Source organism: Miniopterus schreibersii (assembly GCF_964146895.1).
Source record: "Miniopterus schreibersii genome assembly, chromosome: 11".
Taxonomy (NCBI): Eukaryota; Metazoa; Chordata; class Mammalia; order Chiroptera; family Miniopteridae; genus Miniopterus; species Miniopterus schreibersii.
In genome coordinates this window covers 25,162,120-25,182,980 of record NC_138111.1, presented here as the reverse complement: position 1 = coordinate 25,182,980, position 20,861 = coordinate 25,162,120, and the positions used below count along the sequence as shown (strand labels likewise).

The window sequence follows — 20,861 nt, the reverse complement described above, 5'->3', positions numbered from 1 at the left end:
AGTTTCCTCAGAGCTGCAGAATGGTTTTATTTCGTCTTAGACCTGCTATTGACATTTATTACCTCTGTGTTTAGAATTTCAAAGTAGAGGGGAAGTTTTAGAACTTTAAAACTGCTGGTGACCTAGTGTGTGGAGGAGTGTGTGGGAATGAATACTAACTTAGGAGCCAGACAGTCCTGGCCAAATGGTCTTTGACAAACCACTTCCCTCTCAAGCCTGCTGGAAAAGTGGAGGGCCCATAGCACCTGCCCTGGAGGCTTGTTGTAAAAAGCCAAACAGGATAAAATGATGAGATGTGGTGTGGCTGTTAAGTCCTATGTGAGGGTAAAAGATCAGCTTTCAAAACACACCCCGTTTTACAGATGAGAAAACTGAGGCCCAAAAAGCAGAAGTAACCTGGACAGGGTTACCCAGCACATTAGTACTAAAGCCAGGCTGGAGCCCAGGTCTCCTTCGTCCGGCCCCTGGCACTTTCTGTAACCTTCCTGCCTCTGCACCCCTTTCTGGACTGTTATGGGAAGCTATCATCCCAGCACAGAATGCATCTTCCATTTTCTACCGCTCTATATACTCTAAGCAAGACCAGCCAGCCACGTGAGGTCACGTCTTTCCTGGGATTCCAAACTGATTTTCCAAACCTGCAACCACAGCAGCAGCCCAGGGCCACCGCGAGCCGCACTGTGTGGCAGCTGGAAGTGGCTGCTCCAGAAGGTGATGCACGACCACCCGATTCACCTGCCACTGACTCAGGCCTCAGCTCCCACTGCCCACATGGCCACAGCCTAAATAAAAGCCCAGAGAGCTTTTAAAAATGCAGATGCCTCTCGCCCTTCTAGTTCTCCTCAGAGATGAGCAGGCAGGTCTAATTTTAGCAGAGAAGACTCTTAGAATGTGAGAAACAGAAGGGACTTTGAGATCATCTCGCCTTGTGGTTCCCAGCTCCCATGGAGCATCAAAACCATCCAAGGACGTTAAAAAATATACCTCCAGGGATTCATATTAGTCAGTCTAGGGTGGCGCGTGGATATTGTCTCAAAGTTCCCAGGTGAATCATATGACCTGCCATGATCTCATCTCACCCCGGCATTGGACAGAGGAGGCTGAAGCCTGGAGAGGGAGGGGACTTGCCCAAGGTCTCACAGCACTGGGGTCATAGGTAGGACTCATCCCCTGACTCTTCGCTAAAAGATCTGGTGTTTTTTCTCTAACTAGAAACCATGTCTAATGAAATAGCTGGGGGGGGGGGGGGGATCATCAGCAAGTAGTATTTACCAAATGCTTATCGTATTCTGGAAGAGGTAGAAGAGAGAAAGATGATATTCTTTCCCGGCCTCTGGAAGTCCATAGTCCAGTAGGGGAAACACACAGGTACCCAGATATCTCAAAACCATGTAGACTATATGCTGTGATAAGGACACCAGGTCCTGTGGGAGAACTAGCAGGGGAGAGGGAGGAATCCAGGAAGACTCCCTGGGGAAGGAAGTGTTATTCTAAGTCCTGAGGGATGGAGAGGTAGAGTTGTTAGGTAAAGTACAGGATGCTAAGTTAGATTTGAATTTCAGATAAACAATGGATAAGTTTTTACTCTAATTAGGTTCCAAATACTGAATGAGAACTACTTATACTAAGACATTTTTCATTGTTTACCTGAAATTCCAATTTAACTGGATGTCTTTAATTTTATGTGCTTAATCTAGCAACACTACTAGGGGCATTTCAGCAGAGGGCACTGCAGATGAAGAGAGGACCTCCAGCAGAGGGGCGGCGGTGGCAGAAGCAGGAGAATCTACTCAGCAGTGACTGTGTCCCCGAAACAGGGACAAAGCTGTTGAAGCAGGGCCAGCCCAGGGAAGGCCGGTGAAGCCAGGCTCTGGGGGTCACAAGCCACCGTCCACCCACCCCAATGGCTGCAAGAGCCTCACGGTCCTTCCTTCCCTCTGTAGTCAGTTTTCCAGGCAGCCAGAGTAACACACAGAATCCAAGTCAGACCATCTCATGCCCTGCTCGGACCTTCAGTGGCCTCCCAGGCTGTACCTAAAGAAGACATCCAACTCCTTACCTAAACCTTGCAGACCCTGCAGGATCCCATATTGACTATTTGAATAAAATCTACTCCCAAGCATTGTTGGGAGGATTCAGGGGATCGTGTCAGGAGGTGTTCCTCGTCTTGAGGGCCCATTGAAACCACCTGGGGAGTTTTTAAAAATTAAGATATCTCTGCCCCAATCCCAGAGATTGTGGTTTCATTGGTCTGGGGAAGGCCTTGGGCGTCAGGAGTTTCTCAAGATTCTCCAGTGATTCCAACGCGCAACCCAACGCGAATCATGATGGACAGCGGATTCTCCCGCCCAGAGAGAGGGCTCGGCGAGCGGGGTGCTGTGTTGTCCACAACTTCATCTCTGTCTGTCTTCCGTGTCCCCCTCCCTCCTGGCCTTCCAGTCCCTGAGCCTGGGGCTTTCCCACCCGCCGTTCCCTCTGCCCAGAATGTTCCACCTCCCCCCTCTTACCTTGGCCAGCACTTAGTCATCACTCCCAGCCACGACCTTCTGTTCCGTTCTCCCAGGACACACTGAGCTTCTCCTTCACAGCACCTGCCACACGCTGCGCCTCTGTTTCTATTGATGGAACCTGCTTAGCGGCTCCATCCCCCAGCAGATCGTAAGCTACCTGGGTGGGGATCCTGTCTTTCTTCTTCCTCCCTGCCCCCCTCTACCCTGCAGCTGGACACATGATGTCGGCACTCAGTAAACGTTAAATAAGTGAATGGATGAAAGAACAACTGAGCACAGGTGTGATGTGGTCAGATTTGCTTTTCCAGAAAGATCTTTCTGGCTGCTCTGTGCTGAAACTAGGGGGGTGGGGCCAGGATACCAGCGACTACACAGCCGTGACAATACAGCCAAGAAATGATAGGGCCTCAACCAGGACAAAGGTGAACAAGTGGGAGGTGGGACAGACGAGAGGCACTGTTTAGAAGGGCGAGGACTTGGTGAAGGTGCCATGGAGTGAGGTCCCACCGTGAGGGGCAGGCAGGATGACAGGATAAAGGTGATCCAGAGGAAGAGGCTGTTGCTGGGGAAGATGAGTTCTGTGTTGGCCAGACTGGGTTGGATGTGCCAGGGGGACATCCGGGGACATCTAGGAACCGGAGGCCAGGGACTAGAGAAGTCTAGGCTGGTGACATTTGCATAAATAATCAAATTTAAAAGTTTTCAAGCAAGCATTTCTTGCCATTTATGGGAGCAAACGTTTCGAGGGTGTGGAATGTCTGTGCTCGGGAGGCTCCTCTGTCTGAGAGGGGCGAGTCACGGCCCTCCCCGTGTCCCCGCAGCTATCCTGGGCATGCACACGCTCATGAGCAACCAGCAGTACTACCAGGCCCTGGGCAGCAGCTCCATCGTGAACAAAGAGGGACTCAACAGTGAGTACGCAGCCTGACTGCGGCAGCACCTCTCCCGCCCCCAGCGAGGACCCCGGGGAGGGAAGCCGTCCCCACACTGCTTGCTTCCCCCCCCCCCCCCAGCTCATGCTCCCTGGCTCCTGGCAGGACTTTTACATTTTTATGTAGCCAAATCTATGCAGCTTTTCCCTTCACTCCTCTGGGATTCGTGTCTTGTTTACAAAGGCCGTCTCCATCCCAGTATTGTAAAATACCCTCCTATATTTTCTTCTAAAAGTTGTAAAAGGTTTACTTCTTATTTACAACGTCTTAATCCACCTGGAGTTCGTGTTTTGTGTGGTGTGAGATGAGATCAAATTTTCATTTCTTAACGGATATCGAATCGTCCCAACACCACTCTTTGCAAAGCGTGTCTTTCCACCGCTGGTTCGGGACTCCACCTTGCTCATAAACTTCACGCGTCCGCGCGGGTCTGTCTCCGGGCACCTCTCCTGCTCCACGAGTCTCCCGTCTTTCCTGTGCCAATATTGCATTGTCTCTGCTCAGGCACGTTGTTCCAAGCTGGCGTTTGGTCCCAGAGAGAAAGGGGGGTGCCAACAGAATCACTAGCACCCCCCTCTAGATGGGTTGAATATTTCTTTCCCGCCCGGGCTTCCTTTCATCCTCACAAGAGCCCCTGGTCACAGGCTACCAGATGAGGACACCGGGGTTCAGAGAGTTTAAGGAAGTCACCTAGTTCTTGCAGGACATCAAGGACAGAATCCAGGCAGGGCCCACACCCCCTCCACGGGTCCCTGAGCTCCCTCGGGTCGCTTCCTTCCCGAGGGTGCTCGTGTTGAGGGAAAGTGGCCTCCGTGTTTCTGTGAGACACCCCCTTTCGTGGGCCACTCTAGGTGTCATTAAACCGACACAATACAAGCCTGTGCCCGACGAAGAACCCAACTCGACAGACGTGGAGGAAACGCTGGAGCGGATAAAGAGCAACGACCCGAAACTTGAAGAGGTGAACCTCAACAACATCCGGGTAAGGCCTGGCCCCCCTCAGCCGGGGGAGGCCGTGTGCGGGCGCTGAGCGGGCAGCCAGGCTCAGCAGCACCGAGGGCGCGCCCGTCTGGGCTCCGGGGGCTCCTCGGTCAGGAACGGGCAGAACCTCTCCGGGGGGCGGGCAGTGTTCACAAGTGCGCCCCGTGGCCCGGTTCCTTTTGGGGGGCTGACATCAGGCCCAGATGGTCATCTGGGGCCAACCCGGCTTCAACTTGGGGAGCGCGCCGTGTCGTTCAAACCCCAGAGCTTCTCTGAGATCAAAGCGTGAGACACGCACACTTGGCTGCGCGGGACCTGAGGCTGGGAAAGCCTGGCGCCCCAGGCTCGAGGGGTGGCGCGGCCCTGGGAGCCGCCACCCGAGCCTCCGCTGCTGCCCCTGAGTCACGCACATGCTCAGCCTCATCCCGCAGCTGGGACGGGGCTGTCGGCCCAGATACCGAAGGCCTATCCCAAGCTGCCGGCCATCTCTCTCCGGACATTTCCCGTGTGACCACCAAGGGCACGGGAGGGACAGACGGACAGGCCGTCCTACGCTGAGCAGGCTGCGGGAGGAATTCAGAAGCAGCCAGCTGCCTGCCCACCTGCTCAGCCCGGAGGCCAATGGGATTAGTGCCGGGAGGGGGTGGCAGTAAGGCAAGAAGCAGGCCCCTCAATCCCCGGCTCCTCTTTCCTTTCTTCTCCACTTTCTTTTAAGTGACTGCCAGCCCCACGGCACAATCAGATTGGAAACCTGCGTCTGAAGTGTCCTTCTCCACCTGGCCTCCCAGGCTCTGTTCCCACGGGGAGCTAAAGTGACACTCTGAAATGAGAGATCCATTAAAACACAGCCCGGGGCCTCTCTCTGGGGCCTCCATTGCCTACCATGTGCCTAGAGGTAGACACTGGCACAGTTCAGAACTGCACAGCCTGGCAGTGAATGCCAGCTTGGACGGCATAGGGGTGCGGGACCCGGCTCTGTGCCTTCATCGTGGGTCTCAGCCAGGGCTCACCCTCTCCGGGACTCAGTCTCCCCTCTGCACATTAGGCAGTTGGGCTAGATCAGTGTTTTTCACTAGAGGAAATTAAAAACTATAATGCCAATGCCCAGACCTACCTTCTCCTGAGATTCTGATTTTATTGCTCTGGAGCAGGCCTGAGCATCAGCATTTTGTAAGAGTTCTCCAGGAACTTCTGATGTGCGGCAGGGTTGAGACCGTCTGGGACAGATGTCTCTTAAAGATCATCTAGGGCAACCCCCGCTCCCCAACATGCACACCTCTGTTTTCCAGAATCAGGCCCAGAGACGGGGAGAGACCTCCCCAGAGTCCCAGAGCAAATCAGAAACATTGCTAGTTGCTGGGGCAGAGGTCAAGCCCCCACCCACCCCCACAGCCCAGGCCTGAGTTCTTGGCCTAACACTCTTCTGCATCCACCGCCTTGATTCCCTTCTCCTCTGGCCTCTGTTTGCACACAGAGGGAGTGGTGAGTCCTATCTGAACTTTTCAGGGAGGATTTTCTCAATCTGTTTACCAGAAAGTTCTCTCCAAATCCCAGCCATTTGGAGCAGAGCTGGAATCCTTTGCCCCTTTAGGTTTTTGGTCAGAGACTTGCCACAAATCAGGCTGCATGTGTGAGAGTTATCCCCCATCAGTCTGCCCAACCTGCTCCTGGCAGGGGCTATTGGTCACTGCCCGCCTTTCTCTCTGCAGAATATCCCCGTACCTACCCTCAAGGCATATGCAGAGGCCCTGAAAGGCAACTCGTATGTGAAGAAGTTCAGCATCGTGGGGACACGGAGCAATGACCCCGTGGCATACGTATGTACCTTTCTGTTCTGCTGCATGGAGGGTGGGTGGCACATAAACAGAAGGGTTGATGCTTATGGCCTGAGGACTGGCCATATCCCACTGATGAAGAACCTTGGGTGGTGTGGTGAGAGGCACTGGGCTAGAGCCAGGAGAGGGTGTGGGCAGAATGGTTGTTACCCAGGCACCACCTGTACAGTATCCTAATTAATCTCCACAACGCCCCCTGATCCCAGAAGTGCAGGTCTCGCCACTTAGCAGGGAGCTCAGGAAACCTGCTTTGTCCAAAGTTGCAGAGTGAGTAGAGCTGAGATTTAAATGCAAGTCACGTGGACCCTACAGCTGGGTCTCTCTGCATTCAGCATGTGAGGTTTGACAAGGGCCAGCCCCATACTGGGCCTCGGTTTCTCCATCTCTAAAATCATCATCTTTATCAGCAGGTCCTGATGACCAAGTTTAGCTGTTTTTCATTCATGTCTTAAAAATATTGCTGTTCAAATTAAGTTGAACTTATCATAAAGTAGCCATCCATTCTTTTTTCTTTTTAAACATTCCACACAAATGTTGATGGCACATCAACTCTGTGCCAGGCCAGCCGCTGATGTCAGCCCGTCCACACCAGCATACCCACTGCCGCATACTGAGGTGCTCTGGGCCGGCCAGTAAATCAGACTGCCAGAGCTCTGTATGTGCCCCACTGCCTGCCCCAGCTCTGCTGCGCACCCTCTACCCCCAATTCCTTCACTCTGGTGCAGCAAACAGAGTTGACTCCTGGCACGACAGTGCCTCTGGGACCTGCTCAGCCACCAGCATGTCCGCTTGGATCAGCCTGGTGGACTTGCCTACTGGTTGTTAAATATCTTGATTATCAGGCCCAGGCAGGCCTTTCCTGGGGAGCAAAAGGGATGCTGTGCAGAGAATATAGACTGGGTCCCTCCCCTTAGGAGGGTCCAGCCTACTCGGGGTCACAGAGAAAGCTGACATGTCTTCCCGGGGGTATACAGCAGGGCGAGCTGAGGAGGGAATGATGATTTCAGTAAGGAAGGCTTCCTGGGAGGTGAGCCTTGTGTGGGGTTTCAGCAAGCAGGGGATGGTGGAAAGGGCCTTCCTGGCTCTGATCAGCATTTCACACAGCCGGGCCCACAGATTGTACATCCTGGCCTATCAGCTGCTGGAGTCTCCTTTCCTCCATGACACACGGTTTCCACCAACTGCTAATTACTTCATTTCCTCCAGAGGCTCTGATTGTCATCTACACCCCTGGCCGTATTCCTCCCAAACGTGCTGGGGGCCACCTGAGCTCCTCTCCTCCCATTTGTCCTGGTCACTTGCCCAGTGGGGTGGCTTCCCAGGCTTCCCTCTCTGCTCAGTTCTGCTCAGACCAAGAGAACAATGACTTCATGGAATCCCAACAGGGAAATAGAAGAGACAAGTGAGAATATTTGGGGAGGTTGGGACCCCACCAGTCACTCAGTGGACAGTGACTGAGGACCTACTAATGTGCTGAGCACTGCAGGGTCCATGGGATGATAAGGTGGCTTTCAGCCCGCCCAGGGGAGAAAGGCTAATGGCAGAGACACCATCAATATAAAACCAACCTAAACCAGGGAATACAAGTTCCATGAAGGAGGTCATGGATAAATTCTATGAGGTTCAAGAAGACAGGCCAAGCTAGCTGGGGGTGTCAGCAAAGGCGCTCAGAGAAAGGGGCACTGAGAATGGCCTTGAAGGAAGGACAGGGTTTGGATGAGTGAAGCAGAAAGGAAAGGACATTCCAGGTGGCAGGAATAAGCAGAGGCTAAGCAGTGGAGAGCACTGGGCGTGCATGGGGAACTGGGAGTAGCCCCACCATCAGGGAGCAGCGAGAGTTGAGGCTGAAGAAGAGAGTGGGACCTGCATCCAGCAGAGGCTTTGGGGGAATAGTCCAGAGGGGGTTCGGGAGCCATGGCAGGTTGGAGGGGAGGAGAGATATAGAGCTGTGCTTGGTGAAGGAAGTGTGCAGATCATCTTGCCTGGTCCCTAGCTCGAATAGCATAAGTGAACAAGGGACTCTTGCTCCCAGCAAGGTTCCCTCAGTGGATTAGGTTCTACCCAAGAGAGGCTCCACTCAGGGTGACTCATGAGGACACTTGCTTTCCTCCTGTGGCTCAAGGCCCTTGCTGAGATGCTTAAGGAGAACACGGCGCTGAAGACACTGAATGTGGAATCCAACTTCATTTCTGGAGCTGGGATCCTGCGCCTGGTGGAAGCTCTTCCATACAACACTTCACTGGTGGAACTGAAAATTGATAACCAGGTAAGACGAGCAAGGGTCTCCTCGTGTCCTTCGCCACAGGACGCTCACTGTTCTGCACTTTCCTGCATGCTGCTGGATGAAGTAGATGCTGCTGATTAGAAAAGCTCCAGAGCCCAGCCTCAAGGGACCATGCTCACCTTCCTTTTTCATTCCCACCAAGTGTTCTTGTAGCTTTTGCTTGTGTACCCCTAGTGATGGAGAGCTCACTGCTTACCCTTCTATTATTAGTGAGACTATCCTTTCTGATATCCAGTAGAAATTAGCTCTTTCAGTCCTGTTTGTTGGGCTTAATTCTGTTCTGTTCTACATGCAGGGCACATCTGTTATACAGATCTTATAAACCATTGGAATCTTCCTCACCAGGCTAAATGTTCCATTTTCTTCAATCACCACCACCACATACACACACAATGGATGTTTGAGTCTCCTTACCATCTAGGTTATTCTCTGGGCAAATCCTAATTTGTTTTTATCCTTATGGGGCTATTGTTTCTCTATGACTTCTGTGATTCAGTCATTTATTTTCAGGGCAATTCTTTCAGTTCTGACCTTTTAAAACTATGCTAATAACCATACCTTGCATATAAGGTATCTTGTATGTTACATGTATTGAGGGTCCATTGTGGGCTAGGCTCTGTGCCATGCACCTGACACACCAACTCTGATTTTCCCAACCTCTCTGCAGGATGTGGGTATTATCTCTCCCACTTTGCGGAAGAGAAAACTGCTCAGAGAGGCTAAGACAAGCAACTTCCTCAGGGCCACCAAGTTCTCACTTTAGGTGGCAGGATTTGAATCCAGGACTCTCTGACTCCAAAACCCACATCCTTCCATTACACCACATTATTTTCGATGTTAAAATGCTTTCTTCTTAATGGTGTATGGATAGGGAACGTTTTTCCTACATGAAAATTTTTGCTGAATGGTCATATAAATGTATGCAAAGGAAAAAGATGGGAAAGAAATATAACAATTATAACTAGAGGTTATTCCTGAATGAGATATTTATCTTTATTGTAAAATATTATAAACATACAGAAAAGTGCATAAAATGTACAGTTTAACTTAAATGTACAGTTTAACAAATAATACTGGGCTTGAAACCCCTGTCTAGGTCAAGAACTAAAACATCACCAGCTTCCAGAAGACTTCTGTGGTCCCTTGTCAATCAGAACCCCTTCAAAGCTCTTCACAGTTTGCTCCCTACTTACTTTCATACCTCTCTGTCTTTGCTCTTGATTTTCTCTCCTGCTGGAATGTCCTCCCCTCCCCCTACCACTTCTCTGCCTGGAGAACTCCTCCTCTTCCTCTGGATTCAGCTGAAGCCTCTCCCTCTCCCAGTGCTGTTCTAGGAGCCAGCTGGAACCAGCTTGTAGGAGCTGACTGCACACCTCTTCCTATCTCCCCTTCAGTGATGGCACGTTGGAACCTTGAAATTGCCCCTAGTGGGAATATTTACACTATGGAAATTGGCCTCCCAGAGCAAGTTAGGTGGTTTTTCCCTGTGTTCTCCTAGGACCCTGGCTTCCCTGTGAGATTCTGAGAAGCTGATGCTGCGTCTGAGTCATCTCCATATCTCAGAGCCGAGCTCAGAACTTGGCCCCACAGTGGAGATTGGTAGACAGGGCTGCCCTGGGTGGTTGTGTATGTTGTTCACTGCACACGAGGTGGCAGGTGTCGAAGTCCAACCCACGTTCCACTCTCCAACAATTGGTGTGGGGCTTTGTTCCCCTGAGAGGGTACTTTTTTCTAATTCATCTGAAAAGGCTTCATGAGCCTGCAGCGGCCCTGCCACGTGAATTTGCTGCATTGGGCTTCTTGCATCTCTCAAATGCCAGTGGTCTTGTTGCTGCATCGCCCATTCCCAGCTCCTCCTCACCCTCACCCCCACCTTTTATGGCCTTCCTTTGGCATTGCTGACCCTGCATTATTGGAGGCAAGGAGGGGCACAGCAGATGGAACAAAGGCATAGGGCAGGCTTGGCAGCAGCCCTGGGATAGGCCCTGGGATCAGCTGGTCATGTGACTTCAAGCCTGGCCTTGCAGGGAGTCAGGGTCTACCCAGGGCCAGCTGAAACCTGACACTGGGGCAGAACGCTTGCCTCAGGTCACTGGTGGCAGCTGTCAGGGAATGAGCTGCCCACCTTCCTTCTCACTGCTAAAGCCCAAGAGCTCAGACTTGGAGCCAGTGCTGACCTTCACCCTCACCCTGGCTGACCACCTGGTGCAATGATCACTTCCGTGAGCCTCAGCACCTCACTTGTAACTGGGGCTAAAAGAATTTCCACTTCTGAGATGATAGATTGAACTATGTGGTCGTTAACTTCTGCAATTACTCCAGAGGTGATCTAGGGAGTTCACACATTATTCTGAGTTAATTTCCTGAGAGGTACCATGAATCTGTTATATCATTTAGTGCTCACACAGACTGGGAGTGGGTATTACACCCATCCTGGTATTGTAGATGAGGAAACTGAGGCCCATGCAGGCTATGTGACCTGCCCAAGGTCATACAGTAAGTAAGTGGCAGAAGCAAGATTCGAACCCAGATTTGTGTGACTCCAAAGTCCGTGAGTTGTGCCTGTCTGGGCTCTTGAACCCTACTGTAGTTTCATGTGGACCTCGCTTGGCTTTTCTCAGCTGTCCTTTTCCTTTGGTGCGAGGCCAAAGCATTATCACCATCTACTCCCGCATCCTGGAAGCCCCCTTTATGGTTCATCTCAGTGCTTGGTGAGTGCCAGCTGCACCTCAGAGGCGTGCTGCGCACTATGTGTGAATGAGGCTCTGCTCTGCCCTCCAGGGATTCTTCACTGCATAGGAAGACACCCAAGTGCAGAAATAACCATCAGATGAGGTGCTCCAGCAAGCCGCAGACAGTGGGCCCTATGGTCCATTGGAGTGAGCAGTCTCGGTGAGGAACAGGCATCAGGGAGGGCTTCTTGGAGGAGGTGGAGTCTGAGATAAACCTGTAGGGTGGACAGTATCTCAGAAGGTGAAGTGGAGGCCATGGCATCTCAGGTGCAGGGAACCACACAAACAAAGAGAAGGAGAAGGGAAAGCCAAGAAGCCCATCCAAGCATGACTAATGGTACCCCCAGAGGAAGGCCAGAAAGGGAGTTGGGAGTCCAAGGGGCTCTGAACCGGGGTTGAGGGAAGGTGGGTTGAGGACTGCCCTGTACACTAAAGTTGTGCTCTGGGAACATGGTTTCCTGCTGGATGGGAGCAGGGAGAGGGCATCGGGGCCTGGGAGACCAGAGGGGTATTATGATCTCCTAGATGAGGGGACCTGTGGGAAAGTGCTCCCAAATGCCTGCAGTCTACAGACTGAATGGGGTCTGGCAGGAGAGGAGGCGGGAGGGGAGGAGGCCGGTCTTGGGGAGGGGGCTCTGCGACCCAGGCTCTGGGGAAGGCCATCCGTGCCTCTCACAGTGCGTCCTAGGAGGTCTGGGCATGGCGACTGCCTCTCACCAGGTGCCCCAGCCCCTAGGCTTCTGGGGAGTGTGACCGAAAGGAGGTGGTGAGTGGCATTTCATTTATCTCTCATTCTTGGTTAGTCCCCGAGGTCTTCAGAGGCTGCAGCCTTCTCCTCAGCTTGTGCCTGTAACCTGTGTCAGTGAGTCTCTGCTCTCCTTTCTCCTTATATGGCCAAGGAAAGGGACTTGGGGCATTCTACCCGGTGACACGGAGCCTCCCAGGCTGGCTCAGGACACAAATTTGGGAGTCAGGACTCTGAGGCTCTTTGTTTACTCAGCACGTCTTTCTTTATCTCCAAACACTGCTCTGTCACTGCCTGAAGTTGCCCAGAGACGGCAGTGAGGATGGGAGGGGGCAGAGGGGCGCTGACCTGGAGCTGAGGGCACTGAGAAAATGGCTAGTCCCACCCTCCTTTTACAGGTGGGGAAACTGAGGATCAGAGAAGGGATGAGACTTGCCTGAAGTCATGGATCAAGTAAGAGTCAGAGCTGGGTTGGAGCTGAGATGTCCTGCCTTTCAGATAGGCCGCGTGTATGGATGGACGGGGGAGGCCCGCTCAGCCCCCGGGGCACACACCCTGCAGATGGGGTTTCTGCAGGCCCCATCCATCCCAAGCAGATCATTCCCAGTGGCGGGTCTCTGGGCCTCTAGTTCACCCTCCTCACTCCCAGCAGAGCTCCCTCCAGCAGGCCCTTCCCCAGGACCCTCAGGGCGCAGGGTACTCTCCCTGCCCCTCTGAACAGACGAAGCCTGAAAACATGACCCCCTCCCCCAATGAAGACATGTGCAAGGTCTGGGGGTATTGGCTGGATTTACCACATTTCATTCCAATGTCTGACAGTGAGGATGTGCTTAATATTTTGATAAAAGGCTAAAGAAAGTGGAGGCACTGCTGATGCTAGATCACAATCCTGCACACATAGCCAAACTCCATCTGCCTCCTTTCTCCAGCCCTACTTCTGCTTTCTGAGCTTTTAGAGGCCCCAGTGAGGCGAGAACTAGCACAGACTCCGGAGCAAACTTCTCCTGGTTCAAATCTGGCCTGAACCTGCCTAGGTCCGTGACTCAGGGGAAATTCCTTATACCTCTGTTCTTCATGTCCCTCACCTAGAAGGTGAAAGGTACAATAGGACGTAGTGAGGAGCAAATGAGTTAACATGTGTAAGGTGCTTATGACATTGTCTGGCATACAGTAATCCCTAAATAATAAGTATTTGAAAAGTAATTAAGAGGCCAGCTTTTTTGTCCTAATCTCGTCCACATGGCCTTCTGGTCTCAGAGTCCCCGGAGAAAAGGGAGGGTCTGGGAATGAAGCAAGTACGAAGCTTGTTAAGATGCACGGCATTTCCTATTTTACTCCTTCGTGTTAAAATAGTGGTTCTGGTCCGAGATTAACACACCAGAAAGACTGGCCACAACTATCTAAAGGACTCCTGGATCCTCTCACACACACCTAAGAGAGACATCTGCGTGTGCCTCAGGGATAGTGCTGGTTCGAGAAGGCGGGCCTGCGGGGTCCTCCAAAGCCCTTCCAGCCCCAGGCCAAGGTCTAGTCTTGGCTCTGTCATTAAGCAAAAGGAGCCCAGTCCAGCTTCCATCTATACATGGGCTCAGTTTACTCGTCTCTAAGCCGGAGGTGCTAGTTCCTGGCCGCCCAGCCCATCTCCTTGGGATGTAGGGAGGCCGGATGGGGGCAGTTTGCACTGGGGTGCTCTGTCCTCTGGACTGAGCGACAGGACATATCAGCTTTGCAGAAGCGGCCCTGGCCGCCCCTCCACTCAGGAAGGACCTGTGCCTTCTCAGACTCCCATCCTGAGTTCTCACAGCGCTCTCAAGGAGAGGCCAAGCTTACCGCTACGTAGGGTGGGTGGGGGACCTGCCAGTTCCTTCTTGGGACCTCAGATGGTCTCTGTTTCGTCTACCAGGCCAAGCCACCCAGAGTGGAAGGCTGGTCTGAGCCCTCTGAGGACAGGCTGGAGTTCTCAGCACTTTCAGGAGCCTTGCCAGAGGCTGGTGGAATTTCACCAATGTCCCTCTGCCTGCTCTAATCAGTGTCCTCAGCCCCATCTGAACCCAGGTGAGCTCTGGTAAACTCAGAATAACCTGGGAGGAGTTCTCCATCAAGATTTCAACTGCAGTTCCATGCTTGTCTCTTTGGACGCTGGGCTGATGTATCTTCTCAATCAACCCTCCTGTGCACCAACCCTGTTCCTTTGTCCTCCATCCAATTCCTTGACTTTGACCTAGAGATACTGGGTACAATGTGCTATCCAAGGGCTCACAGTCTAGGGTAGCACGTCCACAAGAACTTTCTGTGATGATGGAAATGTTCTGTATCTGCACCAGCCAACATGGTAGCCAGTGGCTGTTGCATACTTGATATGTGGCTCGTGCAAATGAGAAACTGAATTTTAAATGTTATTTAATTTTAATTATTTAAATTTAAAGTTTAAAAAAAATAACCTAGTTAAAAAAATGGGCAGAATATCTGAATAGACATTTTTCCAGAAGAGACATACAGATGGCTAACAGGTACATGAAAAGATGCTCAAAATTACCAATCATCTGGGAAATACAAATCAAGGCCACAGAGAGATATCACCTCACACCTGGTAGAGTGTCTACTATAAAAAAGATAAGAAATAACATGCTTTGGCGAGGATGCGGAGAACATGGAATCCTTGTGTACTGTTGGTATGAATGTAAGTTGATGCAGCCACTATGGAAAACAGTATGCAGCTTCCTCGAAAAAATATAAAACTACCATACGACCCAGTAACCCCACTTCTGAGAAAACAAAAACACTGCTTCGAAAAGATGTAGTGTGCACTCTCGTGTTCACTGCAGCATTATCAACAATACCAACACATGGAAGCAACCTAAGTATCCATCAGTGGACGGATGGGTAAAAAAAGATGAGTGTATATATATGTCTATATATACACAATGGAATATTATTCAACTATAAAAAAGAAGGAAATCTTGCCATTTGCAACAACATGGGTGGACCTTGAGAGCCTTATGCTCAGTGAAAGAAGTCAGAAAAAAATACCATATGATCTCACTTATATGCGGAATCTAAAAACAAAACAGACAAATAAACAAACAAAAACATCCAAGCTCATAGATCCAGAGGACAGATTGGTAGTTGCCAGGGGTGGGGTTGGGATGAGTGAAATGGGCGAAGGGGATAAAAAAGTGAAAACTTCTAGCTATAAAATAAATAAGTTGTAGGGAATGTAATGTACAGCATGGCTATATTATTATAGGTAATAACACTATATTGCATATTCAACATTTTCTAAGAGTACATCTTAAAAGGCTTTCCCTTTTCGTCTTTGCCAGATGATCACTATGGGTTTGGGGGTAGGGGCGTAACAGGCGTAGGAAGCTGACCCTAGCATTCCCGCTCCCTGTGTGACTTGGGGCAAGTCCTTTTTCCTCTCTCAGCCTCAGTTTCTTCATTTGTAAATTGAAGATGAGTGTAAATGACTGATTATGAAACCTGGCTGTACATTGGAATCACCCGGGAGTTTGAAAAACCAGACACCTGAGCCTCACTCCCAGTAATTCTGAATTAATTAGGATGGGGAATAGCTGGGCAGCAGGATTTTAAAATTTCCTTGGACTAGATGACTACAAGGTCCTTCCTGCTCAGACCTTCTGGGTGGCTGCTGTGGGCCAGTGGAAGGATCTGTCCTTGGTGTCCAGCAGCTGTGGGTTCGAATCCCAGCTCATTTCCTCCTGACCGTGTGGCCTTTCACCGCCTCCAGGCTTCCGTTTCCCCACCACTCAGGGTTTCTGCCGGGTACAGAAGGGTTAGGCCCTAGGCAAATGGAATGAGTGGTGACTATTGTTCTTTCCTGACCAAAGAGCCAGCCCCTGGGCAACAAGGTGGAGATGGAGATCGTGAGCATGTTGGAAAAAAACACAACGCTTCTGAAATTCGGCTACCACTTCACCCAGCAGGGGCCCCGGCTGCGGGCGTCCAACGCCATGATGAGCAACAACGACCTGGGTGAGTGGAAATGTGCCCCCACCCACCCACCTGTCGTCTTTCCACCTGTCCTGGGGGGAATGGCAGGGACATTTTCACTGATGCCTTCTTGGAGTCCTCTTGGTGAGCCTGACTCCCAACTTTCACGTCGGTTGCATTTGTTTTCTGTGTTTGTGCCTTGTCTCCTCCCTCGGCTGTGAGCAGTCTGTTTCAGGGAGCCAGGCCGGGCCCTCTCCTCCCGGCAGCAAAGCTCAGCTCAGCTCAGCCCAGGGCTGGGCCCAGAGGGCACCCTCAGCTCACTAGCTGAGTGAAATGACATGTGGAAGAACACAGGCTCACTGCGAGTCTCCTCTCCCCAACACCCCCTCTCCCCAACACCCTCCTCTCCCCAACACCCTCCTCCCCCCAACACCCTCCTCCCCCCAACACCCTCCTCTCCCCAACACCCTTCTCTGAACTCAAGAATTCTGTCCAGGTCACAGTCTGGCTCTGGCCCCGGATCCCAAAGCCCCCAACCAGCTCTAATACCCAAGCCCCAAGCCTAGGAGACTTCTCTTCGCTTTTAAGATAAAAGTTGAAAATGTTGACTTCATAGTGAACAGGTTACAGTAATTGAATCTCAGTTAAAGGCATAGTTTGTCTTTTCTAAAGAGAAAATGAAAAAAGAAAGTGACACAGTCTTCCTTGTGAGCACACACCCAGTAAATCGGTTGAGTGAAAAGTGAGATCAATCATCAGCTTTTCCAGATGTCAGTCGTTCTCAAGCTCTATGTGTAGCTATTTACCATGTGTGCTCCTGCCGGCTGCTGAAAGGACTCAATAGAGTCTCCAAAAAGGAGCGTGTCTGAGAAGGCTGTAGGAAAATTAGAGAAGGGGAAGAAGATCAGTAGGTCTGACGCGTTACCCTAATTGATCACTGTGTTCAGCCACGAGTTCGCTAGAGCCAAGGCAGGAGGAAGACACACTATGTCACGCATTCTTATTATAGATGAGAAGGAAGCATAATGAGCTTTAAAAAGAAATAAAGAAAGCTGCTTTCTGGGATTGAATTATGTTTTCAAAAGGACAATGTCTTCAGTGAGCTTTTGATCAAATTCAAGCCTGCTTTACACGTGGCTTTTGTTGTTTGCTTTGTTTCTAACACTCAGTAAAATGCAAAGCGCCTAATGCTAGAGCACATGGTGATGAACCTGAGGCGAGGTCTTTTTTCCGTGGACAGAAGAAGGTTCCAGATGACTAGAGATGGAGGGTGCTGTGGGGGAGGGGGAGGAGACACCAAAATCAGCTGGAGGTTTAAGAAAATGCCCTGGAGGACTCTCCCAGTCCTGAGAGTCTGTGATTCCAAAATCCAGGCCCGACTCCTATCACCAGGGATCTTCCTGGGGTTATGGCAGGACCCAAGAGTGCCAGAGCTGGAAGGACTTCAGGCCCATCCCTCCATTTCCCTTATGGAGAAAGTGAAGCCTGGGATGGGCTGCCCTTCTAGGCAGTGGCCCAGTCAAGTCACACCAATAGTTAGTGACAGCAAACCCTTTTGGAGCATCTTTTGTGTGCCCAGGGTTATGCTCGGTGATGTAAGGGGTAACAGAAAGGCTAGTTCCCTGACTTAAGAACCCTTATACCTTTTAGGGGAGAAAAGACTCAAAGGTGCGCCTAAAAATTCAAGAACGCCTGAACACTGTTTCTAAATAAAGCCAGTTAAACAAAGCATCCTGGTTGGGGTGGGCCTTCAGCCAGCCTTGAAAGGAAGAGGGAGGTTGTGGGGAGGTCAGGAGGCATTCTTGATGGGAGTACTAGCACAGGCAAAGGCAAGGTGGTAGGGCCCGGTGCACAGGACAGGAGAGACAGAAAGATCTAAACAGACTGAGGAGCCATTATGGGGAGTGAGACCTAGAACGAAAAACAGGAACTCACAGAGGAGGGAGGAAGGGCATTTGAAGCAGAGGGGACGGCGTGGGCAAAGGCAGGATGATTCACAGGTATACGAGGTGTTCGCAAGGAATGGGGCTCAGTAGATGTGGGGAGGCTGTGAGCCAAAGGCCCTTAATGCCAACCTGAGGAGTCTGGTGATGAAAGCAGGTGGGAGGTGGCACTGTGGCAGTTTCCTGGGCAGGAGTGAACAGCTGTCCCCTTGGGGTTTCCCACAGGAGAATTCAGAGCAGAATCGGCTCATTGATTACACACTACATGCAGAGCGCTAGTTGGTGATGTGGGATTTCCAGCTGTAAAAGCAAATTTGTGGCCATCTGTTAATTTTTATAAAAGAAATGCTTCTGATTCTGACAGTGCCTCAGCTTCCCTCTGTAAGACAGAATCCCTTTTTTCCAACACAGTTGTCTCATCTCGCTCTTGATGCTCCAGCGAAGCAGACAGGCTTCTGTGTTTTCCGGCTGAATATTTTTATCCTAAAATCCTCCTGCGGGGCCCGCCCAGCCACCGTAGTCATTAGCAGTGTCTGAGCCTCTCCCGTTTCCTTCTCACTCTGACCTGCCTCTGTGCTGGCTCCTGGCCCATGGCCGGGCCTCTGTGGTGCCTGGGCCTTGCCTGCGTGTGAGGCAGGTGGGCTCCTCCTGGGAGGACATTCAGTCCCCAAGGCCTGCCTGGGACCCATCCTGACTGGTGTGCCTGATCCTTCCCACCCTGTGCACTGAGCTTTTACCGGAGTGCTCTGTGGGAGAGACAGGGGCCGGGCATGGTGGTAGCTGGGAGGAGCCCTGGATCCCCACCTACATTTCCCCATGGTGATCTCAGATGACTCCTATCTCCACACTATTTATAGCTCAGACCTAGGCTAAGCATGGCTCTCAGGTCTTATAAATCTACCACTGAAGTTCTCTCCACTTAATGAAATCTGAATTGCAGCCTTCAAGTAAGGACAGTGTGTGTGTGTGGGGGGGGGGGGGGGGATTAACATGTTTAAAAGCAGAAAACATCCCTTCCTGGGAAAGTCACTCTTTTTCTGTGTTCTCAGGGAAGACCTTTCTAACAGGCACCCCAGGCACAGCTCACCCCAAATCAATTTCATCATCTCCCCCGGAAACCATCTCGGGAAAGGGCATTACTTTCCTCACAGCCATTCCAACCAGAAACCTGGGCCTCTCTCTGCACAGCGAGGCGTCACCCCCTCGCGCTGGCTCATATCAAGCCCTGGTTGCATTCACCTGGCCTCCTGCAGCTTCCTCCAGCCCTCAGCTCCTCCAGGCCTGGCACGTGGCATAGCAAACATCCCGAAGCTCGTCCTGTTGTTCTGCTTAGAACCCTTCTGGGCTCCCAGTGCTCACAGCTAAACTCCTTGACATGACTCACAAGTCCCTTAACAATCGTAACTGATACTCATGATGCCCGCAGCATGCCAGGCACTGCTGTGAACACTTCCCACCTTACTCACTCCTGCAGGCTGCCAGCAACCAGCCTCGCAGGCGCTCTTGTATCCCCACTCTGTGCTAAGGAAATGAGGCCTGGAGACCTAGGTGAGGTTACCTGTAGTCAGCGGGCAGAAGTGGGCTTTTAACTGGCTGTGCAGCCCGAGCCTGTGCTCTCCACCTCCTCTCTGGGTCAGGCGCTGCCAGACTCACCTCTGGACACCCCTAATGAGCCATCCTCTTGCCATATTAGTACCAACCAGCCCAGGTAGCTAGAGTGCCTTCGAGTGACCCAGGCAAAAGCATCCCTGTAGAGGGCCATTACTCCTAATGCTCCCGCTCCCTTCCCACCACCTGCCCCTTCATCCTATAAGATTCAGCAGAATGTTACCTGCCCATCCTCAGAAGATCTGACCACTTCATAAATTATGCCTCATTCCTAATAGAGACCTGCCAGGGTACCTGTAATATTATGAAACTTATTGTTGGTATATCTTGGTCCCCAGTTAAGCAATATATTTAGTTCTGATTCTTGTGCTTGGTAATAGCATCAGTAAATGCTGTTGCTTCTACAAATAAAAGTAAAATGCTTCCCAAAGACATGAAGGAGGTGTCCAGCCTGTAGAGGGAGCTCAATCCACCATGGAGGTTGGTCTGGATGGCTCAAGATTCCTTTGGGCTCTGACAATAAATGTGTCCCTGGCTGTTGCAAGGATAAGCAATACGGAGGAGTTTGCTTTAATGGAAGAAGCAGATTGAATTGAAGGGGAGATATTGGAAGACCCAGCTTCCACTCTCAGTGTTGTCACTTATTCTCCGTGACTTGGGGCATGTTATTTCCCTCTCTTGAGGAGGGAAAATCTCCATCATTAAAACAGGGGAAAAGCCCAGCTGGAGTGGCTCAGTGGTTGAGCATTGACCCACAAACCAGATCATGGTTCGATTCCCCTCAGGGCACATGCCCGGGGTTGCAGGCTCAAACCCCAGTAGGGGGCATGCAGGAGACATCGATCAATGACTCTGATCATTGATGTTTCTCTCTCTCCCTTTCCCTTCCTTTCTCTGAAATCAATAAAAATATATTAAAAACTCCGTTTTCTTTTTAAAAATGGAAGGAAAGAATACCTGAGTAAATGGGTGCCTCCTCCTTTGCTCATCTAGTCCCTGTGACGTCAGTGCAGGGAAACTGGGACAGATCCAGCCCAGTGTACGCAGTGAGGGCATGCAGGGGGGAAAGAAACATGGGATCCCTTTCTGTACCCTGAGACTCAGGCTGGGGACCCAGGTTCCAGTTCTGACTCTGCCTCCAAGAACCTGGCTCTTTTCTTCTCCAGGGGAAAGGAGCTAATCCTCCTTGAGAACCAGATGAGCTGTGGGTATGTAAAACCCACATAGCAGGCCCCAATTGTACTGAGGGAGGCGCTGCACTGAGGCACAAGCCTTGGTTCTCTCTGGTGCCAACTGCATTGCTTTGAGCAAAAAGCGTACCCTCTCTCTGCCCTTCT

General features: G+C 51.2%; 1 protein-coding gene across 2 annotated transcripts in view; it reads left to right on the top strand.

Annotated features, from left to right (window-relative positions):
- TMOD1 (tropomodulin 1) overlaps positions 1–20,861 on the top strand; it is a 70,431-nt gene that overhangs the window by 46,628 nt on the left and 2,942 nt on the right. For both annotated transcript variants that reach the window (XM_081152174.1, XM_081152175.1), the window contains 5 exons: positions 3,332–3,421; positions 4,294–4,424; positions 6,133–6,240; positions 8,381–8,524; positions 15,871–16,015. In XM_081152174.1, coding sequence (XP_081008300.1) covers positions 3,332–3,421; positions 4,294–4,424; positions 6,133–6,240; positions 8,381–8,524; positions 15,871–16,015 — 618 coding nt within the window. The remainder of the gene's footprint in view (positions 1–3,331; positions 3,422–4,293; positions 4,425–6,132; positions 6,241–8,380; positions 8,525–15,870; positions 16,016–20,861) is intronic.